General features: G+C 33.1%; 2 protein-coding genes across 3 annotated transcripts in view; one reads left to right on the top strand and one right to left on the bottom strand.

The window, feature by feature from the left end:
* The window catches only part of LOC115882709 (putative serine protease K12H4.7), a gene marked incomplete in the record, with an annotated part of 747,005 nt that overhangs the window by 42,209 nt on the left and 684,543 nt on the right, over positions 1–20,253 (bottom strand).
* Positions 1–20,253, top strand: part of LOC115882714 — a 42,882-nt gene that overhangs the window by 15,126 nt on the left and 7,503 nt on the right. Inside the window, exons 1-4 of one of the 2 annotated variants that reach the window (XM_030900937.1) lie at positions 587–828; positions 2,864–3,029; positions 12,357–12,649; positions 15,984–16,171. In XM_030900937.1, the coding sequence (XP_030756797.1) occupies positions 2,927–3,029; positions 12,357–12,649; positions 15,984–16,171 (584 nt within the window). In that variant the 5' untranslated portion in view covers positions 587–828; positions 2,864–2,926. Of the gene's footprint in view, positions 1–586; positions 829–2,863; positions 3,030–12,356; positions 12,650–15,983; positions 16,172–20,253 lie in introns of those variants that run through there. The other variant, XM_030900938.1, reaches the window with a different exon arrangement.

Raw genomic sequence — 20,253 nt, 5'->3', positions numbered from 1 at the left:
GTTCTGTCCGTTCTGTCCGCAATCAAAAGATAATAAACGCTGCTAAGACTATCAAAATGTTATAATAATGTCCCTGTTGTATCTTCAGATATTATAGTTCCTAAATATTTGTATTATTTGCATTGTTTTAGATTGCTGAGTTCTAAACTCCGATCTACTTGTCCATCGTCTGCCATTTTTAGATGTTCTGTTTTGTCATGTTCATTTTCAATTCCCATTCTGCGTACTCCTCTTTCAATTTTCTGAGCATATAGTCATTAGCAACTATTATCATTAGCAACTATAACAAAGTATTACAAATTATATTAAATTTTAAAATTGGGGAGGCTAGTGAAGAACATTTATGTTAAACTTTGTCTATGGATCGAATTCGCTATAATTTAGAATAAAACTTATACAAAGAAACTTGCCAAAAAATTGAAATCATGAAAAACTCAATGGTATCAATCGAAGTTCACATTCAAAATTTATATCTATGTCATTAAAACAATTTTAGCACGCATCCTTTTTTTTTGGCTGCTTCATTTAAAAACCGCAACTTATCAAAACAATCTCCTACCGCTTGCTTTCCCTCTTCATTTCTTCTTCCATTTCTTCAGTGGAAGAAAGCAATCGATTAGAGAAGAAATGAGTTCCATTCGGCGTTAATCTCGTTGCCCGTATACACATATCATTAGAAATTGTGATTGTTTTCTTTATTTATTTATTAGCGAAAGTTCATTGAATATAATTTATCTGGTTTTCCGCGTACACGATAATTTTGTGAAAAGTTCTAGCATTTTTCTGCGTGCAGTTCAGTTAGTGTTGTGTTGTTTTACGTATTTAGAGGTATAATATTATAGTATTTGTGGTGTTTGGGTAATTTTGAGATTTAATCTTATTGTTCTTATTATTAGATCAGGATTAATATGATTTTAAGAACGAATATCTGTGAATTGTTTAAGTCTCATAAAATCATATCTCAATTATAAAATTTTCAAAAGTAGATAAACTGGGAATATAACCTTATAAAAATATTTAATAGAAAATAAATGCATTTGCGGTTTTTAGCTATATAGCAGTGAACTTTGTTTTCTTGTTGCTAATGTATTTATATTCTCCTGAATTTTAGAAGTTTTCTAACAATTTTAATATTTTTGAAGATCACATATTGATCTGAAAGAACACAATATTTTGCTTATTGTTAGACACTACATTTTTTAGCCGACCATACCGACAGGTATTTCAAATTAATTTCACTCAAAATGAGTTATTTGGATCATAAATGTCCTAAATACAAAATATTTTCATTGTGTCTGTCTGTCTCTCTGTAACACAATAACTCAAAAACCGCTAAACCGATTTTAACCAAATTTGGCACAAAAATACTCTGGCACCCGACAATCTGGCCATTAGTTTTTGGTGGGGGTGGGGGGTTGGTAAGGGGGTATGGGAGGGGGTTAAAAATTTAAAAAAATCGTAACTCCAAAATTACAGTAGCTAGCGAAACGCGGTTTTCAATTTAAGATTAGGAATAATATTTGCAACAAAATTTGTAATAACATCAAAATCAGTCAAAGTCGCAGTTTTTGAGATAAAAAAAAATGGAAAAATTCCTTTACTTTGAAGCTAAAAGAACTGCCTACCAACTTTTTATTAACATATTTTAGTATGGGCGGCTATACGTGCCTCCCAGCGCCAATTTTTTTCAATTATCGTTATCATTTTGATGTAATTTTTTAATATGACGAGATGGCTTTGGTGACAATTATTGTAACTTCATATTACGCTGCATTAACTCTATACTAAGCTAAAAAAAACATTAAAGACTAACAATACAGTTCTGGTTTTAATAACGATAACAGAACTAACGATAATACTCAAGTATACTTATAAATAGAAAAAAAACCATAATTATATACAGCTTGCTAAAAAATTCCTGAAAATAGGGCTAAATAAAAATATAATATAAACACTAAAAATATAACACTTTAAATTTGGCCTAATATTTCTCCGATGCGTTGTTTTGCATCTGAGTCTAGAAATATTAAAACAAAGGACAGAACGTTTCCAGACACAAATCTATTTCCAAAAAAACATTTTTTCTCGAATTTTAAACTACACCATTTAAAAATCCTTTTTACTCAATATAAACATAAACGACAACCTTCTTAAGGCCAACTGGCAGTAAGCGCCATTAAAAATAAAGAAGAGTACGGGCCAAGTAATGACGTCTAGGGCTTGACCTCCCCAGATTGTCATTCCCCAGCCGTCTTTGACATCGTTTGTTTTTCGATCGTATGATATTTGTGATAGTTATTACATTGCTTATGCTTATATCTATAGATATTCTCTAGAATGCAATTGAATATATTTGATCTGATTGGTTTGAAAAGTGACTATATTATTTTAATTAAAAATAAATGTAGTTATTTCACAAATACTGTAACAGTAATATTTCCCATCAGGCAATTATATGAATACCCGCTTCAAAAAATAATTTAGTCAATTTAAAAAAAATCATCCTCATATAATAACAATAGGCACCTACAATTTTAACGATGCATCTGTTAGTTAATCCGAATGGTAATCAGTTTAATTTTGCCAATTTACTTCAAAATAACATTATTATGTACCTGAGCAAAGAAGAAAAAAAAGCGCACACAACCGCGGTTCTTTTTTCGACTACCTTGTCGCGTACGATTAAAAGACCTATCATGCTCTACTTCCCAACCACAATGCTAGGATATCTCCTCAAATTTTAGCGTATTCTTTTAAACTAAACGGCAAACGAACAGACGTTTGCCAACAATACTGGCGGGAAGAAGAAAAGAGTGAAACTTTTTGCGATTTTTGTTCATTTCGTCTATTTTTTCCGATACAGTGGGACAAAGCATAAAAGCCTCCGGTCAGTTCTTGTTGGGTCCAGTGGTCCGCTGTATTAGTGATGTACCTGCAGAAGTGGATGTTGTTTTTGTGGGCGCTCAGCTTCACTGATTTTGGATTTGGGGTGATTCCGGGTGAGGAAGAACTGATTTTTGATCCACCGGGTAAGTTCGTAATATTAGTATACAGTATGGATTGCCTTTACAAGAGGAAACGCTTTTTTATTATTGACATTTTGAGAAAAATGTATTCTTCATAAAATTTTATGCTTTTCCTAAATTGGTTAATCCCGTTTATACTTTTCGAAATGTCCATTCCGTTTCAGAGAAAATTAAGAAAAACATGAAAATAGTGTTGAATTTTTTCTGTCCTAAAAATCAAAAGGCGTTTCTATGCAGTGGCGGATCTAGGGTAAAATACGTCGTGGGTAAAGACAAAATTTGGCGCCCCCACAATTCAAAAAAGGTGTAGACACCACTTCCCCCTTAGTCTTAAAAACCCCGCGAAGATCACGAAAATACCTGCTTACTACAAAATATTGCACGAAATTGCGCTTAAAATTTGACTTTTCTAGCCTTTACAGAAGCCATTTTTCACTTATTAATCTATTACTTTATTAAAGTTAATTTTTTCGGCTATTTCATACTCTATACTTAATACTCCCAAGTCAGTAAGTCTCTCCTGTGTCATAGTTAAACGCCTAAAATCTTTAATTAATTTAAGATTACTAACCGACCGCTCACATAACACAGAAGTGACTGGCATGGTCAGAAATATTCGCAGCGCGGTCTGCAAGTTCGGATAATTCGGAATTAAGCAATATTTTTCTACCATATTAAGAATATCTAAACAGCTAGCTGCTTCCAAATTTGGAAGCAACAAGCTTGCGTGATTCTTGAAATTTTCCAGTTCAAGATACAGCTCTGTTGCAGCCAAGTCGTTAGCATATTTAATTGATAAATCTGCAGCATGTTTTTATTTATTTCTTCTAGTGGTAATGATGCCAGTGACTTTCCAGAAAGGAAATAAAAATCTTCGACAACACCTTCCATAGCATTAAACCTCCAGGAAAATTGCTCATTTATTTTATCCAGTGATTCAAAAATTTGAATTTTGAGTTGTTCTTGGGTTAATGTACCAATTTCGTCATCAGCGTTTTCATCGAAAAATCTTTTTACTTTTTTTGTCCCTTTTTCTGGGAGAACAGGCTTAATATTGCTTGCCTCTGCAAGGATCTTTCCTTCTTTAAAGCAATCGTCGACTTTGTCTCTAAACTCAGCTAAGAAACTCTATTTTAATATAATAATAGCTCCCGTATATAGCGTTTGACGCCTTGGGAGTAGCACGGTACAGTTTGCTATGTTAGAGCCGTTCGCGTATGCATGTTCGGTATGCAAGGAAGGTAATGTGGCTAGCACTACGCTTCAACCGCCAATTATTACCTCAGGATTGTGAATCCCAAGTACTCATTTAAGGCTGAGTCATAAAAATAGTCGGCTGATGAAATGCCGGGTGTAGGATTCGAACCCACTACCTTCAGATTGGTAGACGAGAGCCTGTACCTCTACGCCACCGAGTACCTTAAACGCTATTTTAAAAAGCTATTTTATTGTATGATGTTTGCATGGTGATTAGAGTTTTTACTACTGGTTTCGGACATACTTATGTTTTGCCGCCCCTGTGCCGAAATTTTACTTGTAGGTATGATGTTTGCAGAAACTACTAACATACCTTATGTGTGCATGCGGTGCGTGATTAGAGTTTTTACCTATTGATTTCGGACACATTTTGGCGCCACTGCGGCGCCCCTGGCGCTTGGCGTCGTGATCAGGTGCCCACCTTGCCCCCGCCTAGATCCGCCACTGTTTCTATGGTAACATCTCAACACTCAATTTCGTTCTTTGGTAGATAGTTATTATTAATTTTGATTAATGTCATATTCTTTGCTGTTGTTAAAGTATCACATTTTGCGATAAATATCATCACCAATTCTACGAATAACAATCTACCAGAGAATGAAAACAAAGTTATATTACCATAGAAACGCGTTTTGATTTTTAAGACTTAGAAAAAATTCAACCATGTTTTTATGTTTTTTTTTCAATTTTCTTTGAAACAGCATGGAAATTTGGAAAACTATAAACGGGATTAACCATTTTAGAGCAAGCAAAGACTGCATTTTCATGAGAAAGTAAATAATAAAAAAGTTTTTCCTCTTGTAAAGACAATCCGGGGACATACTGTATATTATGCAAGACCAAGACTCTTTTGGTATAGTCATGCAGCCTAAAGCCTCAGTCAGAATCTCAAAATTTGTGGACTAAATTACTGGTTTCATTTAAAATTTATATAGTTATATAGTTGATATCAAATAAGCTTTTAGTCACGTGATTAAGATTGACCGGCACAGCGTTGCCCACTTTTACATATTTTCTTTTAATCAAACTATTTTAGGAAACAAAAATAAATTAATTATACAATATACAGGGTGGCGCACCTCATTCGCCTCGGTTGATTACACGAAAACGGAAAGATGTAGAAACAAAATATTTTGTGGGTATATGTGGGAAGGCAATCTACATCAATCCACACCAAAGTTATAGTTTTTCTTATGAAACACCCGTTATTTTATTTCATATTTGGATCCTTGGACATAAAATAAGGCATTTATTTTAAGGGTTAAATATTTTTACAGGCTTTGGTTTCTGAGATATTTAAAGATATATAAATATGCATGCTATAATAAAAAAGATGTCAACACTCTGTATATTGCTTTTCAGAATTAATTCTTGTGCTGATTTTTACGCCAAAGAAATAAACTTTACTGAAAAAAATTATTGCTTCCTTTAATGTATACAGGGGTATCAAAAAATTGTTGGTCTATTTTAAATATTTATTTTACATAAAAACTTCGATATTTCAAATACAACACCCTGTATTTTTTAAAATATATCGAAGCATGCAATATGTTTTTTATGAAGCTCTGCGAAATAGAACAAGTAGTTTTTCAAAGGAGATCGCTTATCAGGGAGATTCTTATTTAGATATCTTTAAGCATAAGCCCAGTGGCGGATACAGAGGGGGGCCCATGGGGCCCGGGCCCCCCCTTAAATCTGTAAATTGTGTTAAATATTAGGTTTTTTTGTTAAAAATGGCGCCCTAAAAAGCATATTCTATATTACGTTTTATTTTGGACCCCCCTAAAATAAATTCCTGTATCCGCCCCTGCATAAGCCCTTGAGGCCAAGAAATAATTTTCCACATAAAATAAAATCACTAGTAACATGACATATCCATTCGCTCCGCCAGCAGGTACTGCTTTATTTTTCTTGATAAAATAGTGAATACTTACTTATTAAACTATTGTAGGTAAATTTAAGTAAACATATTGTTATAAATCTAAATAATAATGTCCATAAACTAATGTCGATTTCGAAAATAGTTACTAACTGTCACTAGAAAATTGCCATGGCGATACCAACCATCTTGATTGCCATTTTATTGAAAAATCGCTTTTTATTCAAAATCTGAGCTAGATAGGTGTAGCAGTCCCTAATAGAGTTTGAAAGAGCATTTGAATCTGCATCGATTTATTTAAAAAAAATACAGGGTGCTGTATTTGAAATAACGAAGTTTTTATATAAAATAAATCTTTAAAATATATCAGCAATTTTTGGTACTTTGGTACCCCTTTATAAATTTAAAGAAGCAATATCATTGTTCAGTAAAGTTTATTTCTCTACCTTTAAACTCAGTACAAAAATTAATTCTGAAAAGTAATGTACAGGGTGGATCAAATTCGACGCTTTTAAATGGAAACACCCTTTACTATAGGAGATAGACAAAAACTAATATCAGTGTCTGGAGCTCAATTTTTGTCAAAAACATGATGGTGAAAACCGCATATCTATATCTGTTACCGTTTCGGAGTTACGGGGTGTTTTTCAAATATATGCATTTTTAACAAATCGCTGTAACTTTTTTGCTATGGAAAATTTTGTATTTTTATGAAAATATTTCCAAAGCAACTTTTTACGTAGAATTTAATGGTTTAAGTATAATTTTTTTAAAATTAATAATTTAAGAATTATCAACAGAAAATTTGATTTTTTATATGGGACACCCTGTACATTTTTAATTTATTGAAAAGAACTTAAAATTACCTTTCCAAAAATATAACACACTTGATATTTTGCTCGATTCCTCTTCGAGATATAGAGTATATAAAAATTCGCCCGCTTTAAATAAGAAGGCTTTGAACGGCACCGGCTGTAATGCAAAAAAATTCTAGCTGTGAGCATCAATTAAAACGAAAATAATATTTGCTATGGGAGATCCAGAATTTTATAACAATTTAAAATATATTTAACCATCATCAACACATTTAAACTATATCTAATAACAATAAAAATAAATAGCAAACCAAGACATGAGATTTTGCTACAAAGTGTTCGACATATCGACCGTCTTCTGTTATGGACAGACGGGGCAGTTTTTGAAAATTTCTCACGGAATTCGTTAACTCGGTGGGGGTGAAAGATACCCTCTCATAACTGCTAAGTATTTTTAATTGTTGTCTAGATTATACAAAAGAATACAAGAACCTTATTCTTCCGCAAATATATCCATAGGATCCATGGGCACTAAGGCTCGGATCTTGGTTACCTATCTAATTATTTTTGAAATTGGCTGCAAAAATTTGCTGATAACTTCAGCGTTCAGAGGCGGTGCGTCGTCTTGCTGGAAAAATATGTTTTCGAGTTCCATTAAGGGCATATCATCAATAAGGGGTTCAAAGCCTACTAGTTGAAAGTGGCGAACTTTTAAAAATTCTGTATTTCGAAGGGGATTGTAACAAAATATCAAGTGTGGTGTATTTTTGGAAAGGTAATTTTAAATTCTTTTCAGTTAATTAAAAATATAGAGGGTGTCCCAAATAAAAAATCATTTTTTCTGTTGATAACACTTAAATTATTAATTTAAAAAAATATACTTAAACCATTAAATTCTACGTAAAAAGGTGCTTTGGAAATGTTTTCATAGAAATACTAAATTTTCCATAGCAAAAAAGTTACAGCGATTTGTTAAAAATGCACATTTTTGAAAAACACCCCGTAACTCCGAAACGGTAACAGATATTGATGTGCGGTTTTCACCATCATGTTTTTGATGAAAATTGAGCTCCAGACACCGATATTAGTTTTCATCTATCTCCTTTAGAAAAAGGTGTTTCCATTTAAAAGCGTCGAATTTGACCCACCCTGTACAGGATGTTAATACCTAATCTATTCTATTGTATCATGCATATTTAAATATCTTTAAATATCTCAAAAACCAAAGATTTTAAACATATTTAACCAATAAAATAAATGCCTTTTTTTGAGCCCAAAAATCCAAAAATGTAATAAAATACCGGGTGTTCCATAAGAAAAAATATAACTTTGATATGGATCTTAGTTCTGAAACAACCTGTATATTTCAAAATAATTTTAAATTGTGCACATTGCCTCCCCACATATACCCATAAAATATTTTGTTTCTACATCTTTCCGTTTTTGTATAATCGACTAAGCGGGGCGACTAATGTGTGCCACCCTGTATTTAAATGAGTCAAAAATACAAAGAAGAAATAGTCAAAATTTTAAAAGAACTTTCAGTGTAAAAGCATTTCTAGACGAGGTTTCTATTAATTATGGTAGTTAGTTATGTATGAAATTAGGTAGTTGGTAAACAATAGAAAGAGTCGCTCCTTTCACTAGATACACAAACATATAAGTGAATAAATTTTTGAAACTGAAATAATAGTATTATTATATGCGAAAGTACACGACTCCAAGTTACGTAACATTTAAAATTAATTTGAACAATTTCTGTATTTCTATTGTTTAAATGAAATTATTGATAGAAATATTTCTACAAAAATTGAGTATACAAATATATTTGCCAGTGCAATTAATTGATGCTTAGTAAGTGTTATATTAATTTATGTCTGTTTCCTAAAATATTTTGATTAAAAAAAAATATGTACCTAAAAGTGGGCAACGCTGTGACGGTCAAGCTTAATCACGTGACTAAAAGTTTATTTGGTATAATCTACAGGGTGTTTCAAAAAACATGTGCCATCTCTCGTGGGGTGATTCCTCACATAAAAATAAGATTTATTTTTCATATCACCATAAGTCCGATTCTGCTTTGTTTCCTAGCTACAGGGTGTTAAAGTCTTAATATTTTTTTCGATTTATTATAATTTTCTTCCAAGTACTTTTAGCGTTTTAAAGCTAAAAAAGTGCCGACATATTCACCAGGGACGTGCTGGAAAACCTGGTTATCACTGGAAAATTTTTCTAAAAAAATATGTACGCCACTGATTTTTTTTTTTTGTCAGCGAAATAGTGTAAGCAGTTTAATGCCGATTAAAAGTTGTATCTTGATATTTTTTTGTTTCCGGCCTCCTTGATAAGATAAACGCGCAATTTTATTAATTTGTCTTGATCCAAGTCTAATACCAACATTTAAAATATTTTAATTATTAATATATAATAAGTACTCATTGATTCCTCATCAAAAAATACGAAAAAAAGTTCCTATAAACATGGGTATGGAAAAGCATAGTTTTAGAGTTACAGGATGTTAAAACTTTTTAAAATTAGGTTTTTTGTAATTATCTTAGATACCATTACTTTTTTATTTAAAATTACTCTATGTAGGACTAATAGTAATAATAACTAATGGTAATAATATTTAATAATAAATTCGGTAAAATATATAATTTATTCATTTTATTAGCCGACCATACCAACACGTATGGTCCCAAGCAACACCGTTCAAGAGTATATACGTTTAATAAACGTACTATCCGTATAAATTTCGTATATTTTTTTAAAGGTATAAATAATATACGTATTTCATATTACTTTTTTATATGCAACGTATAATATACGCATATCAAAGGGCTTTATTTTCCGTTAATCTTAGTATATACGTTATATACGTGTTTTATAGTCTATAAAATGAATAACTTTGAATTTTGACCGTTATTTTTTACCAACATGGCAAATATAAAATCCCTCTATCAAAAAAGTTACTGATATTCTTTAAGTATTCTTTAAATTGAGTGCCTGAACGAATCAGATAGGTATCTCTTTTTACTTTCGTGTAATAGAAAAGGAAAATAATAAAACAAGTGACAGTTCTTCCTCTTCTTGCAAAAATCAACTCAAAATGGCATAATAGTCAAAAGTGTCATCAGCTTTTGACATTTCTAAATATCAGACTAAATGCCGTCTCTAATAGAACAGCCTAGGAGCGAAATTTATGACGTCACGCTAATTAGATACGGATTAATAAATATGTTGTAGAATACATGGAAAACATAATTATTCCTCGTATTTTTGGTTTGTATTTTAAAAATGATATAGTTTACATGAAATATACATAATATACAGTTAATAAATATAATATGTACCTATTTATAGTAATAAATACTTTGGCAAATAAACTATGAACCATACAAATGCAGCAAATGTTTTACAATATACAAATAATGGATAGGTACATAAGATAATAGGTAAAATGTAAAATATATTTTAAATTTTGGGGTTTGAAAATCGATCTAATTTAACAAAAAACATTCAATATATACTAATAGTGATGTATTATTATTTGCATTCACAAAATTTATATGTACATATATTTTGCAAGTATCAATGTTCGAAAAATTATATTTGCAAATAATACAATATCATGGAAAAAAATGCGTCAGTGATGGCTATGAAATAAAGATCGCTGTCATTTTATAATAATAATAATAATAATAATATCATCAAAAGATGACCACATATTTTTTAAAATTATTATTCTTAACACTAAAACTATCTACATTGACTATGGAGTACGATTTCAGCCATAGTCAAATATAAGGAATAATTATGTTAGCGTGACGTCATAAATCTCGCTCCGCGGCTGTTCTATTAGAGACGGCATTGCGTCAGCATGGCCGCAAGTTGCTAACCTAATAAAATTAACACTAGAAAAGCCCGCGGGAACTGTCAAATTCAAAGTTATTCGTTTCACAGACTATATGTATAAATTTATAAAGAAAAATAACATTTAATACACGTATTTGGTTTACGTGTAATCCTAGTATATCATAAATTGCTAATATATGTTTACCATCTTGTATAATATTGGTAAATGTATATACGATTATAAAAGGAATATAGAAATAGGAACCTTAAATATATACGTTGAAGTCGCGGACATTTTGCAGTTTATTATACGTTTCACATTCTTTGCCGTATACCCGGTATTAGATCAGTTTAAACGTATAATACACCATTGTGTGTTGCTTGGGGTAGGCTATTAAGATCGGCAAAAAAAAGTTTTTTTAATTTCACTCAAAATGAGTTATTTGGGTCATAAATGACCTAAATACAAAATATTTTAATGGTGTCTGTCTGTCTGTCTCTGTCCGTCTGCCCGTCTGTAACACGATAACTCAAAAATCGCTAAAACGATTTTAACCAAATTTGGCACAAAAATACTGTGGCACCCGAGAATCTGGCCATTAGTTTTTGGTGGGGGTGGGGGGTTGGTAAGGGGGTATGGGAAGGAGTTAAAAATTTAAAAAAATCGTAACTCCAAAATTACAGTAGCTAGCGAAACGCGGTTTTCAATTTAAGATTAGGAATAATATTTGCAACAAAATTTGTAATAACATCAAAATCAGCCAAAGGCGCAGTTTTTGAGATATTCCGTGTTATCGTAGTCCGTTTTTGGGAAAATCCGTGTGGAGAACTCCTAACTCCCATCGGACGCGACCCCAGGTGGCGGATAGGGGAAATAACCGCGGACCAAAATTGGAAAAATTTCTTTACTTTGAAACTAAAAGAACTGCCTACCAACTTTTTATTAACATATTTTAGTATGGGCGGCTATACGTGCCTCCCGGTGCCAATTTTTTTTATTTTAATTGTATTAATTGTGATTAACAAAATTGCGTTTATCTCATCATGGAAGCCGAATTATACAATATATCAAGAGACAACTTTTAATCGGCATTAAACTGCTTACACTATTTAGCGAACAAGAGAACAAAAGTCAGTGGCGCACATATTTTTTTTGAAAAATATTGCAGTGATAACCATGCACGTCTCTGACGAATTTGTCGACACCTTTTTAGCATTAAAATATGTAGCACTCATAGTAACTTATATCCTCAAAATTTCATTCGAATCACTAAAAGTACTGGGCAGAAAATTATAATAAATCAAAACATTATTAAGACTTTAACACCCTGTAGCTACGAAACAAAGCAAAATCGGACCTATGTTGGTATGAAAAATAAATCTTATTTTTACGTGAGGAATCACCTCACGAGAGATGGCACATGCTTTTTGAAACACCCTGTATATTTTTTGTAGTATTCTAATTGTGTTATAAAATATTATAATGTGTTTAATATCTTTTTAATTCTTTAAAAAACCCAATAGAAGACTTCGACAAACGCCAAAACGACAAGTACCAATCGTCGAAATACCCGTATCTTCCCTTCAACGGCAACAACGTCTATCCAGAACCGGAAGAGAGAGATCCGGACAGGGAGGAATCCAGGAGATGCACGGACAAAATGGAGAGGGCTTTGGATTCGATACGACGCAGACAGATCGCCAAGGAACGCATGCTGCATCTGCACGGGTACTCGTTACATCAGCCGTTGCGCAGTGCCCCTTTTGATATGTACGTCACTGATATGAGGGTGCGATTGCCGCCTTCAAAAACTTGGGTAAGTTCATAGAGTAAGAAATGAGTAGAGCATGTTTACAAAATAGACATAGATTCAAGGTTTGCATCACTTTGTTTTTTTTTGGCGGGCAACAATTTTTGTGGCCTTGCTTATCAATTTTTATCTTTTTATTTTGCATATTTGCCGTAAAATAAATTGTGTGTGCACTATGTGCGCATATTTGAAGTAAAACTTCTTTACTCCCGTCTGTCTGTAGATTACTCTATTTGGGTACCTCTATCTACGTGCCGAGTTTGGTTCCAATCGACCCATAATTAAGAAAAATCCTGATGATTTTGTTCATTTAGAGGCATCGGTTCGAAACGTCGAGGGCGTCATCCTGTAGCCCGTCTCCAATTATTTTTATTTATTTTATTTATTACAGAAAATCTTACAAACACACAATATATGGTAATTGCATGTAAGAGAGGGTAAACAAACAAAAGTCATCAACAATAATATAAACTTAACTATATCATATGTTAGACTATGACATTAAATGCTGCAACAATATTCCGAGCACTAGTATTAAACATATCAATATCAGTCTTAAGGATCAATTCACTGCACTGGAGGAGCATAAAATTAAGTGGTGAACAACCATTTATTTCACATTGAAATAGTTTTTCCTTTCTCATTCTTAATCCTACTTTTGGTACATAAAATGGTATAATATTGATCAAAGAACAATCGCCATATCTTAGGTTTTTAACTATATTAAATACAAATATCACAGATTGGATTTGCCTTCGTTCTTCCAGCTTCTGGAAATTAAAATCTCTAAGCATAGACGCATATGACATCATATAAGGATAAGCATTATTCCGTCGCACATACAAATATCTTAAAAACCTTTTTTGTACACGCTCAATGAGGTCACCGCTGGACAGCGTCCGGGGCGACCAAATAATGGAAGCATACTCTAACTGGGACCTCACCAGGGCATTGTACAGTAGAATCAAAGTATCACAGTTTAGAAAGTCCCTTGAATTTCTAATCACAAAACCAAGTTTCTTAAGTGCTTTATTCACAATATGTCGGTAGTGGTCATTAAATGTTAAATTAGATTGAATATTGACTCCCAGGTCTCTAATACCATCTCTTCTTTGAAGCGCTCTATTCTCTATTAAATATTTATGTTCAAGAAAATTCTTCCGAGTATAGGTCATAGTACAGCACTTTTCAACGTTGAGTAAGATTTCGTTTTCAATAAACCATTATGATACTGCATTTAAATCAATTTGAAAATCTCAACAGTCCTGTTCAGTCGAGATGGCCTTAAAAACCTTGATAATGCCGAAATCGACCCACATTTTTCTTCAATATCAAATCCTTAGTCTCAGCCTGATGAAGATGTCAAGATAAGAAAGAGGAAGATGTCGCTCACATAGCCTACCCGCCAAATTTGGTCGCGATCGATTTTGACGTTTCATACGTCAAAACTAACTGTCACAGTGACTAATTTGATTCATTGATGATGGAGTTTTATAGTGCACGAAACGTCGTCAAAATATCATTCGGGCTCCATCTACATTCGGAGTTTTATGCCCCTACCTCACATATAGGGCGATAGGGCCCGAATTACGACGCTCCAAAGATCCATTAAATCAGACGATTTTTTCGCCATTGATGATAAGGTTTCATAGTGCATGAAACGTCTTATAATCTTAAAATATCATGAACGACCGGGTCCTATATTCCGAGTTTCAGCCCTCTACTTCACATAGGGCCCGAGTTACGACGACGACGCTCCAAGATTGTTACCACTTCCACTCGCCAGCTCGTGTGTGACGGACTTTTTTAATCCCATTGCGCGTACTCCTTTGAGTTTCTCCCTAACTTTGAGTTTCACTTCAAAAATACTCCAAAAATACAAAATACTGGTTTTTACCGACAATAACGTCTGACCTCATCGCATTAGAGTTAAGTAGTATCTTGAAACTGAAGGGATAAATCGTTTAGAGTGGCCCAATTTCCAGACATTACTCCTATGATACAATGAAGAATATCCAGATAAAGCATAAAAACTCCATTGGTGTGGTGCGAAAGGATATTCTTAATATTAACCCCTGGTGGAGAATCTACTCAAGCTTAGTCTAAAACAAACGATGGATACTGGTGCTGTAGGTGATAGACCGAATAGACGCAATAGCAACTCAAAAACATGCGAAAATGTGTTGGTACACGGACGGATCCAAAAACGAAAAAGGATCTGGCGCAGGAATTTACTGCAGCAGTCCAAAGACAGATCTACCACAGTTTTGGAAAACACACCACAATTTTCCAAGCTGGGCTATATGCTATTGAAACCTGTGTGCAACTGCTGGTAGAACAGCAATACACCGGGAAAACAATATGCATATTTTCGGATAGTCAAGCCGCGCTGAAAGCACTTGAGGCAACGAAAAGCACGTCTATGACGATTCTTCATTGTAAGAAACTACTCAATATATTAGGAGATAGGAACAAAGTGTCTCTAATATGGATACCGGGACATGTCTGATGCCTAGAGGGAAATGAACGTGCTGATTTCCTCGCCAAAATTGGTGCAGGCTCGCCATTTGTGGGCCCAGAACCGACACTTAGCGTTCCAAAAATTCTCGCAAGAGACAGGCTCTGTGAATGGGTTAGGGGTGCGACGTTCCGGGACTGGAATGACAGTCCCGGAATGGAACATGCCAAGAAAATCCTAGCAGGCCCATTCAAACATAGAACAGGAGAACTCCTAAAGGCTGGTAGGAATGGAGCGCGTACACTCACTGCAGTGTACACGGCCACTGCCGGCTGAGATCACACTTACAGAGAATGGGACTGGTGGAAGACGCCGAATGCTGATTCTGTATGGAAGATGACGAAACAATGAAGCACGTTATGTGTACCTGCCCCGCTGGGGTCAGGACTAGGTTTGAAATGTTTGGCGAACCTATGCTAGACCTATAAGACCTAGGAGACATATCACCCTCGGACATAACGGCCTATGTTAAAAAGCTGGGTCTTGAGGGTGAACTTTAACGCTCTTTGTATATTAAAGAGCTTGTAGAAACTGAGCCACAATAGGCCCTCGCGGCCGCAGTGGAGGGTCCCATGGGACCCACTCTTAGTCAATACAATACAATAATACAATACTCAAAAACAAGCGAAGATGACAAGATGGTACTGAATATGCTCTGCTATTAGATATCTTCTGTGTTAGACATTCAAATTAGACTGAGAAATATTCAGAATACTGTGCATTCTATTACAATGGGCTAGTAGATACAGAGTTTCTCTAATTTATTTTAAAAGAAATTCTCCTTGTTGTCTAGATAAATTAAACAATTCAATTTTGCTTCAGGTTAGGGTGCAGAGGTGCAGTTTTGACCCGATCAACCGTAGTTTGGAGACTCGATTGATGTTTAACGACCTAACAATAAGCGGAAGAGTCAATTTGTATAACGACGCCAATCTTCAGAGAGAGCCAGTCACTCCCAGTCCAGAAGAAAGCTGTAATATGATTCTACGATTAAGAAAAGCAGGAATTGGGTGAGTTTCCCAGTGAAATATCACAAATATTTATTTCTTGTCATTCTGCTGTATTAAATAATAATTTAATTTCACTTTTGACGAGAAAATGGTAACTGAGAACGCAAAACTGCCTGATGGGATTCAAAAATTATTCGTTTATTGCTTTTTCTGGATTAGCATTCTTATATTATTAAACTTAGATTTACATTATTGAAAAAAAAACATAGGTATTATTTTTATATTGTAATGGCAAAACATTTTTCGATGCACGTCATCAATCATATTATCGACATTGACACTAAAGTCTATAAACCTGACTAAATTAAATTTTGGCAAAATTGTTTAAATTTGTTGTATAATTTAAGATACCGAGCAGCTCTTCATTTTACTTTATAGAGCAAATTGTAACAGATATTTTATTTAGATTAAATCTGCAAAAATTAGTTTAAACCGAATTTTATTATCGCTATGTTGGTCACATTGCGCCGTGTTCAGCAATGTCCTTTATTATTTGAAACTTATCCTAGTGTCAGTCATTATTTTGTACAATATCGTGTTGTTGTTGAATCTGTGTGAGCAATTCTCGTTTTTTTTGCCTATTTTCATAGTCTTTTTTTAAAAATTGCACTTTTAAGCACAAACAGTTCTTTTAAGAACTAAATTTTCGAGTTTTTGTATTGCATTTCTTGAAATTGTGTGTTGAAAATATGCCGAAGCATTTAAACAGACGAAGCAAAGAGCTTGTAGCTTCCCTGTTTTTCTAAAACTATTTTGAACGAGAACGTAACTATAAAGGTACTTTATTACCCTTGACTGCAGTCAGAAAAGTAAGTTTGATTGATAAGCACATTATACCACTTTCAAAGTTAGTTTTTATTAAATTCTGTGATTATTAGTTTGTGCATTAATAGCACCCTCTTACTTGTTATTACCACCTATGGCGTTGTAAGATGTACATAAATAAATAAATAACCCATAATAACGCTTATAATAATCTTCATAAAGGGCTAGTTTTTGCCAATATGTAATAAGTAAAATGAGCTATAAAACAAATAAATCAATTAATGACTAAAATATTAGTTATTAAATTAAAAATAAAACGAAAAACTCTATAAAAAATGATATAATAAATATGTTGTTTGTCAATTTTAAATTAAGATTATATCCATCACGTAAATCCATCACAATCTGGCAGCGCTGTCGCCATCGCTTGTCACTGAAAGTTGATCACGTGCATCGGAAATTGTTTTGCGATTACCATATAATATAAATCAGGTAGTCCAGGATATCAAGTTTGTAATTCTGTATATTTCAAAGTAGATTTAAAGTTTGATAATAATTAGGTACATATTTTTAAGTATAAGTACAATTTTAATTACCTTCAAAAATACATTTTAAAGTCAGAAGTCAGGGAAGATTTTAACTGATAACATCCAAAACGACCGAAAATACAATTTACTTGTGAATAAAAATGACAGATACGATACAACTGTCATCGTCATGTATCCTCTTATTAGACTATATTACTTTTTATATAAAGTTGTCAATATCCAAATATTGTAATATTCAAAACAATGACATATAATTTAATTTTATTAAGTAATTGATGCATTATATGGGATATACAAGCAACAGAAGTACAGGTCATAACTTTAGCATCTTACTACTATTACTATCATTCCTCGCTGACGAGTATTTGACACCCATCAGAAGATGGTTACGCACGGCTTTTTTTTTCATGAGCTTTTCTGTAACGGAAGAGCCCGATACGTTATGTTATCTCTCTTTCGCACTCCGGACATTCAAAAATCTCATTAATTTGTTGCCTCTTTACTTTTTGGTTGTCGTTAACTGAGTTTACAATTCTTCTCCATTGCGTTCTATTCTGCGCTGCTTCCTGCTTCCTCTAATTTTGCATGCTTATCCCTTTTAAGTTTTCACGGAAAATATCCTTGTACCTTTTGAGTTGTCCACCAGGTTTCCTCTTACCGTCTACAAGCTCACCGTAAAGCAAAGATTTTGGTAGGGGATTTTTTTGCATTCTACATACGTGACGAGCTCATTTTAAGCGGGACTTAGTAATTATGACTCCAGCGCTCCCGCAGCTATATGTGTTCAGTATTTTTTGTAATTGCTGTAACGGTTTTGCAACTAGAGTGCAGTCATCAGCGTATTGAAGTTCTGTGATGAATTTTATAATATGTTGAATAGGAGAGGCGCTAAGACACATGAGATGCCTCCTGTATTTGTTAGGAAGGGATCGGTCAGTTATCCATGATGCGACACTCTAGATTTGTTGTTGCGATGGAGGCTTTTACACACTATAAGAAATTTGTTGGGTACTGCGAACTTTTGCATAATTGTCCAAAATGCATCTCTGTATGCAGAGCCGAAGGCTTTTGTTAGGTCGCTGAAAAACGCAATATCAAGTTAACTCTGCTGCTACTAAAGTCCGTTTCAGATTCTGGGAGGATTTTTTCTATATGTGGGTGCAGGCCGTTTGACATAATTTTTCCAAGAACTTTTACTCTGATAGCTAGTAGCGAAATTCCCCGGTAGTTAATTAGTTTCCCGCAATCTGATGAACCTTTGTTCTTAAATATATTTGCTATATTCGCGTTGCGAAAGTCCTGAGGTACCTCTCCGCTTTCCCATATGATATCGAAGAGAGTTTTAAGGCAGTCTGTCGACTTCCAATCATTTCCATGGAATACTGCGTACATATAAAAATAACGAAGCTGACCAGCTGGTACAAAATAAAAATCTTTAACTTAACGCTAGATATTCATAACGTTTTAATGTGCCTTTGTCATGGGATGTGAATAGTATATCCTATATACAGGGTCCGGCAATAGTGCGTCGGGCATCTGTAGCTCCTAGATTAAAAAACTTGAGAATTTTGTTTAAGTGCAAACCTAAACTATGTACCAGGATGTATTTAAGGAAAATATTTTAACTTCTATAGGGTGGACCTTGATGATTTTGCGAGTGGACCTTGATGATTTTTCTTAAATGGAACACCCTGTATATTATTGCATTTTTGGCTTCCTTTCGGATCACTTTACATAATCCTAAGATATGAATAAACATATTTTAATAGTTTCAGAGATATTAAGAAATAAATCAAAAATATATATTTTACAGCCTTTCTTAAAAAAATTATTAAAAATACAAGAAACGTTCTGAAATCAAAACTATATTAGGTATATACTTTAGATGGTCTATACTTACTTTGCTATAAATATGAAAATCGTAAATTATACAGGATGTTCAAAATTCTACGCCAAACTTACTAAAATATAAAATAATTTTTCTTGGTATTTTTAAATGGAACACCCTGTATATTATTTTCTCAATAGACGGAGAATTAAAAAATGAACATTTTTTTTATTTAGAGTATTTCAAAATTTTTAACAGTTTCGCAGATATTTGCGGTTTTATATTTTATATTTTACATTTTCCACAGTAAATTTTTACCAAAGCCACCTAATGATTTTTTCTCGTATTTTACCATTGAAAGCGCCATATGAAATAATACTGCGTGTATCTGCGAAACCGTTAAAAATTTTGAAATACTTTAAATACAAAAAATGTTCATTTTTTTACTTTCCATCTAATAAAAAAATAATATACAGGGTATTCCATTAAAAAAAAACAAAGAAAAATATTTTATATTTTAGAAAGTTTGGCGTAGAATAGTAAACATCCTGTATGATTTACGATTACCATATTTATAGCAAAGTAAGAACAGACCATCTAAAGTAAATACCTAATGTAGTTTTGATTTCAGAACAGTTCTTGTATTTTTAATATTTTTTTTAAGAAGAGCTGAAAAATATATATTTTTGATTTATTTTTTAATATCTCTGAAACTATCGAAATATATTTATTCATATCTTAGTTTATGTAAAGTGATCTGAAAGGAAGCCAAAAATGCAATAATATACAGGGTGTTCCATTTAAAAAAAATCATCCAGGTCCACACACACTTTTTTGAGCCACCCTATAGAAGTTAAAATATTTTCCTGAAATACATCCTGGTACATAGTTTTAGGTTTGTACTTAAACAAAATTCTCAAGTTTTTTATTCTAGGAGCTAC

This window comes from Sitophilus oryzae, unplaced genomic scaffold, assembly GCF_002938485.1.
Source record: "Sitophilus oryzae breed Bouriz unplaced genomic scaffold, Soryzae_2.0 scaffold_179_pilon_pilon, whole genome shotgun sequence".
Classification (NCBI taxonomy): domain Eukaryota; kingdom Metazoa; phylum Arthropoda; class Insecta; order Coleoptera; family Curculionidae; genus Sitophilus; species Sitophilus oryzae.
The sequence above is the reverse complement of the archived record's forward strand: the minus strand, read 5'-3'. Positions and strand labels throughout refer to the sequence as shown.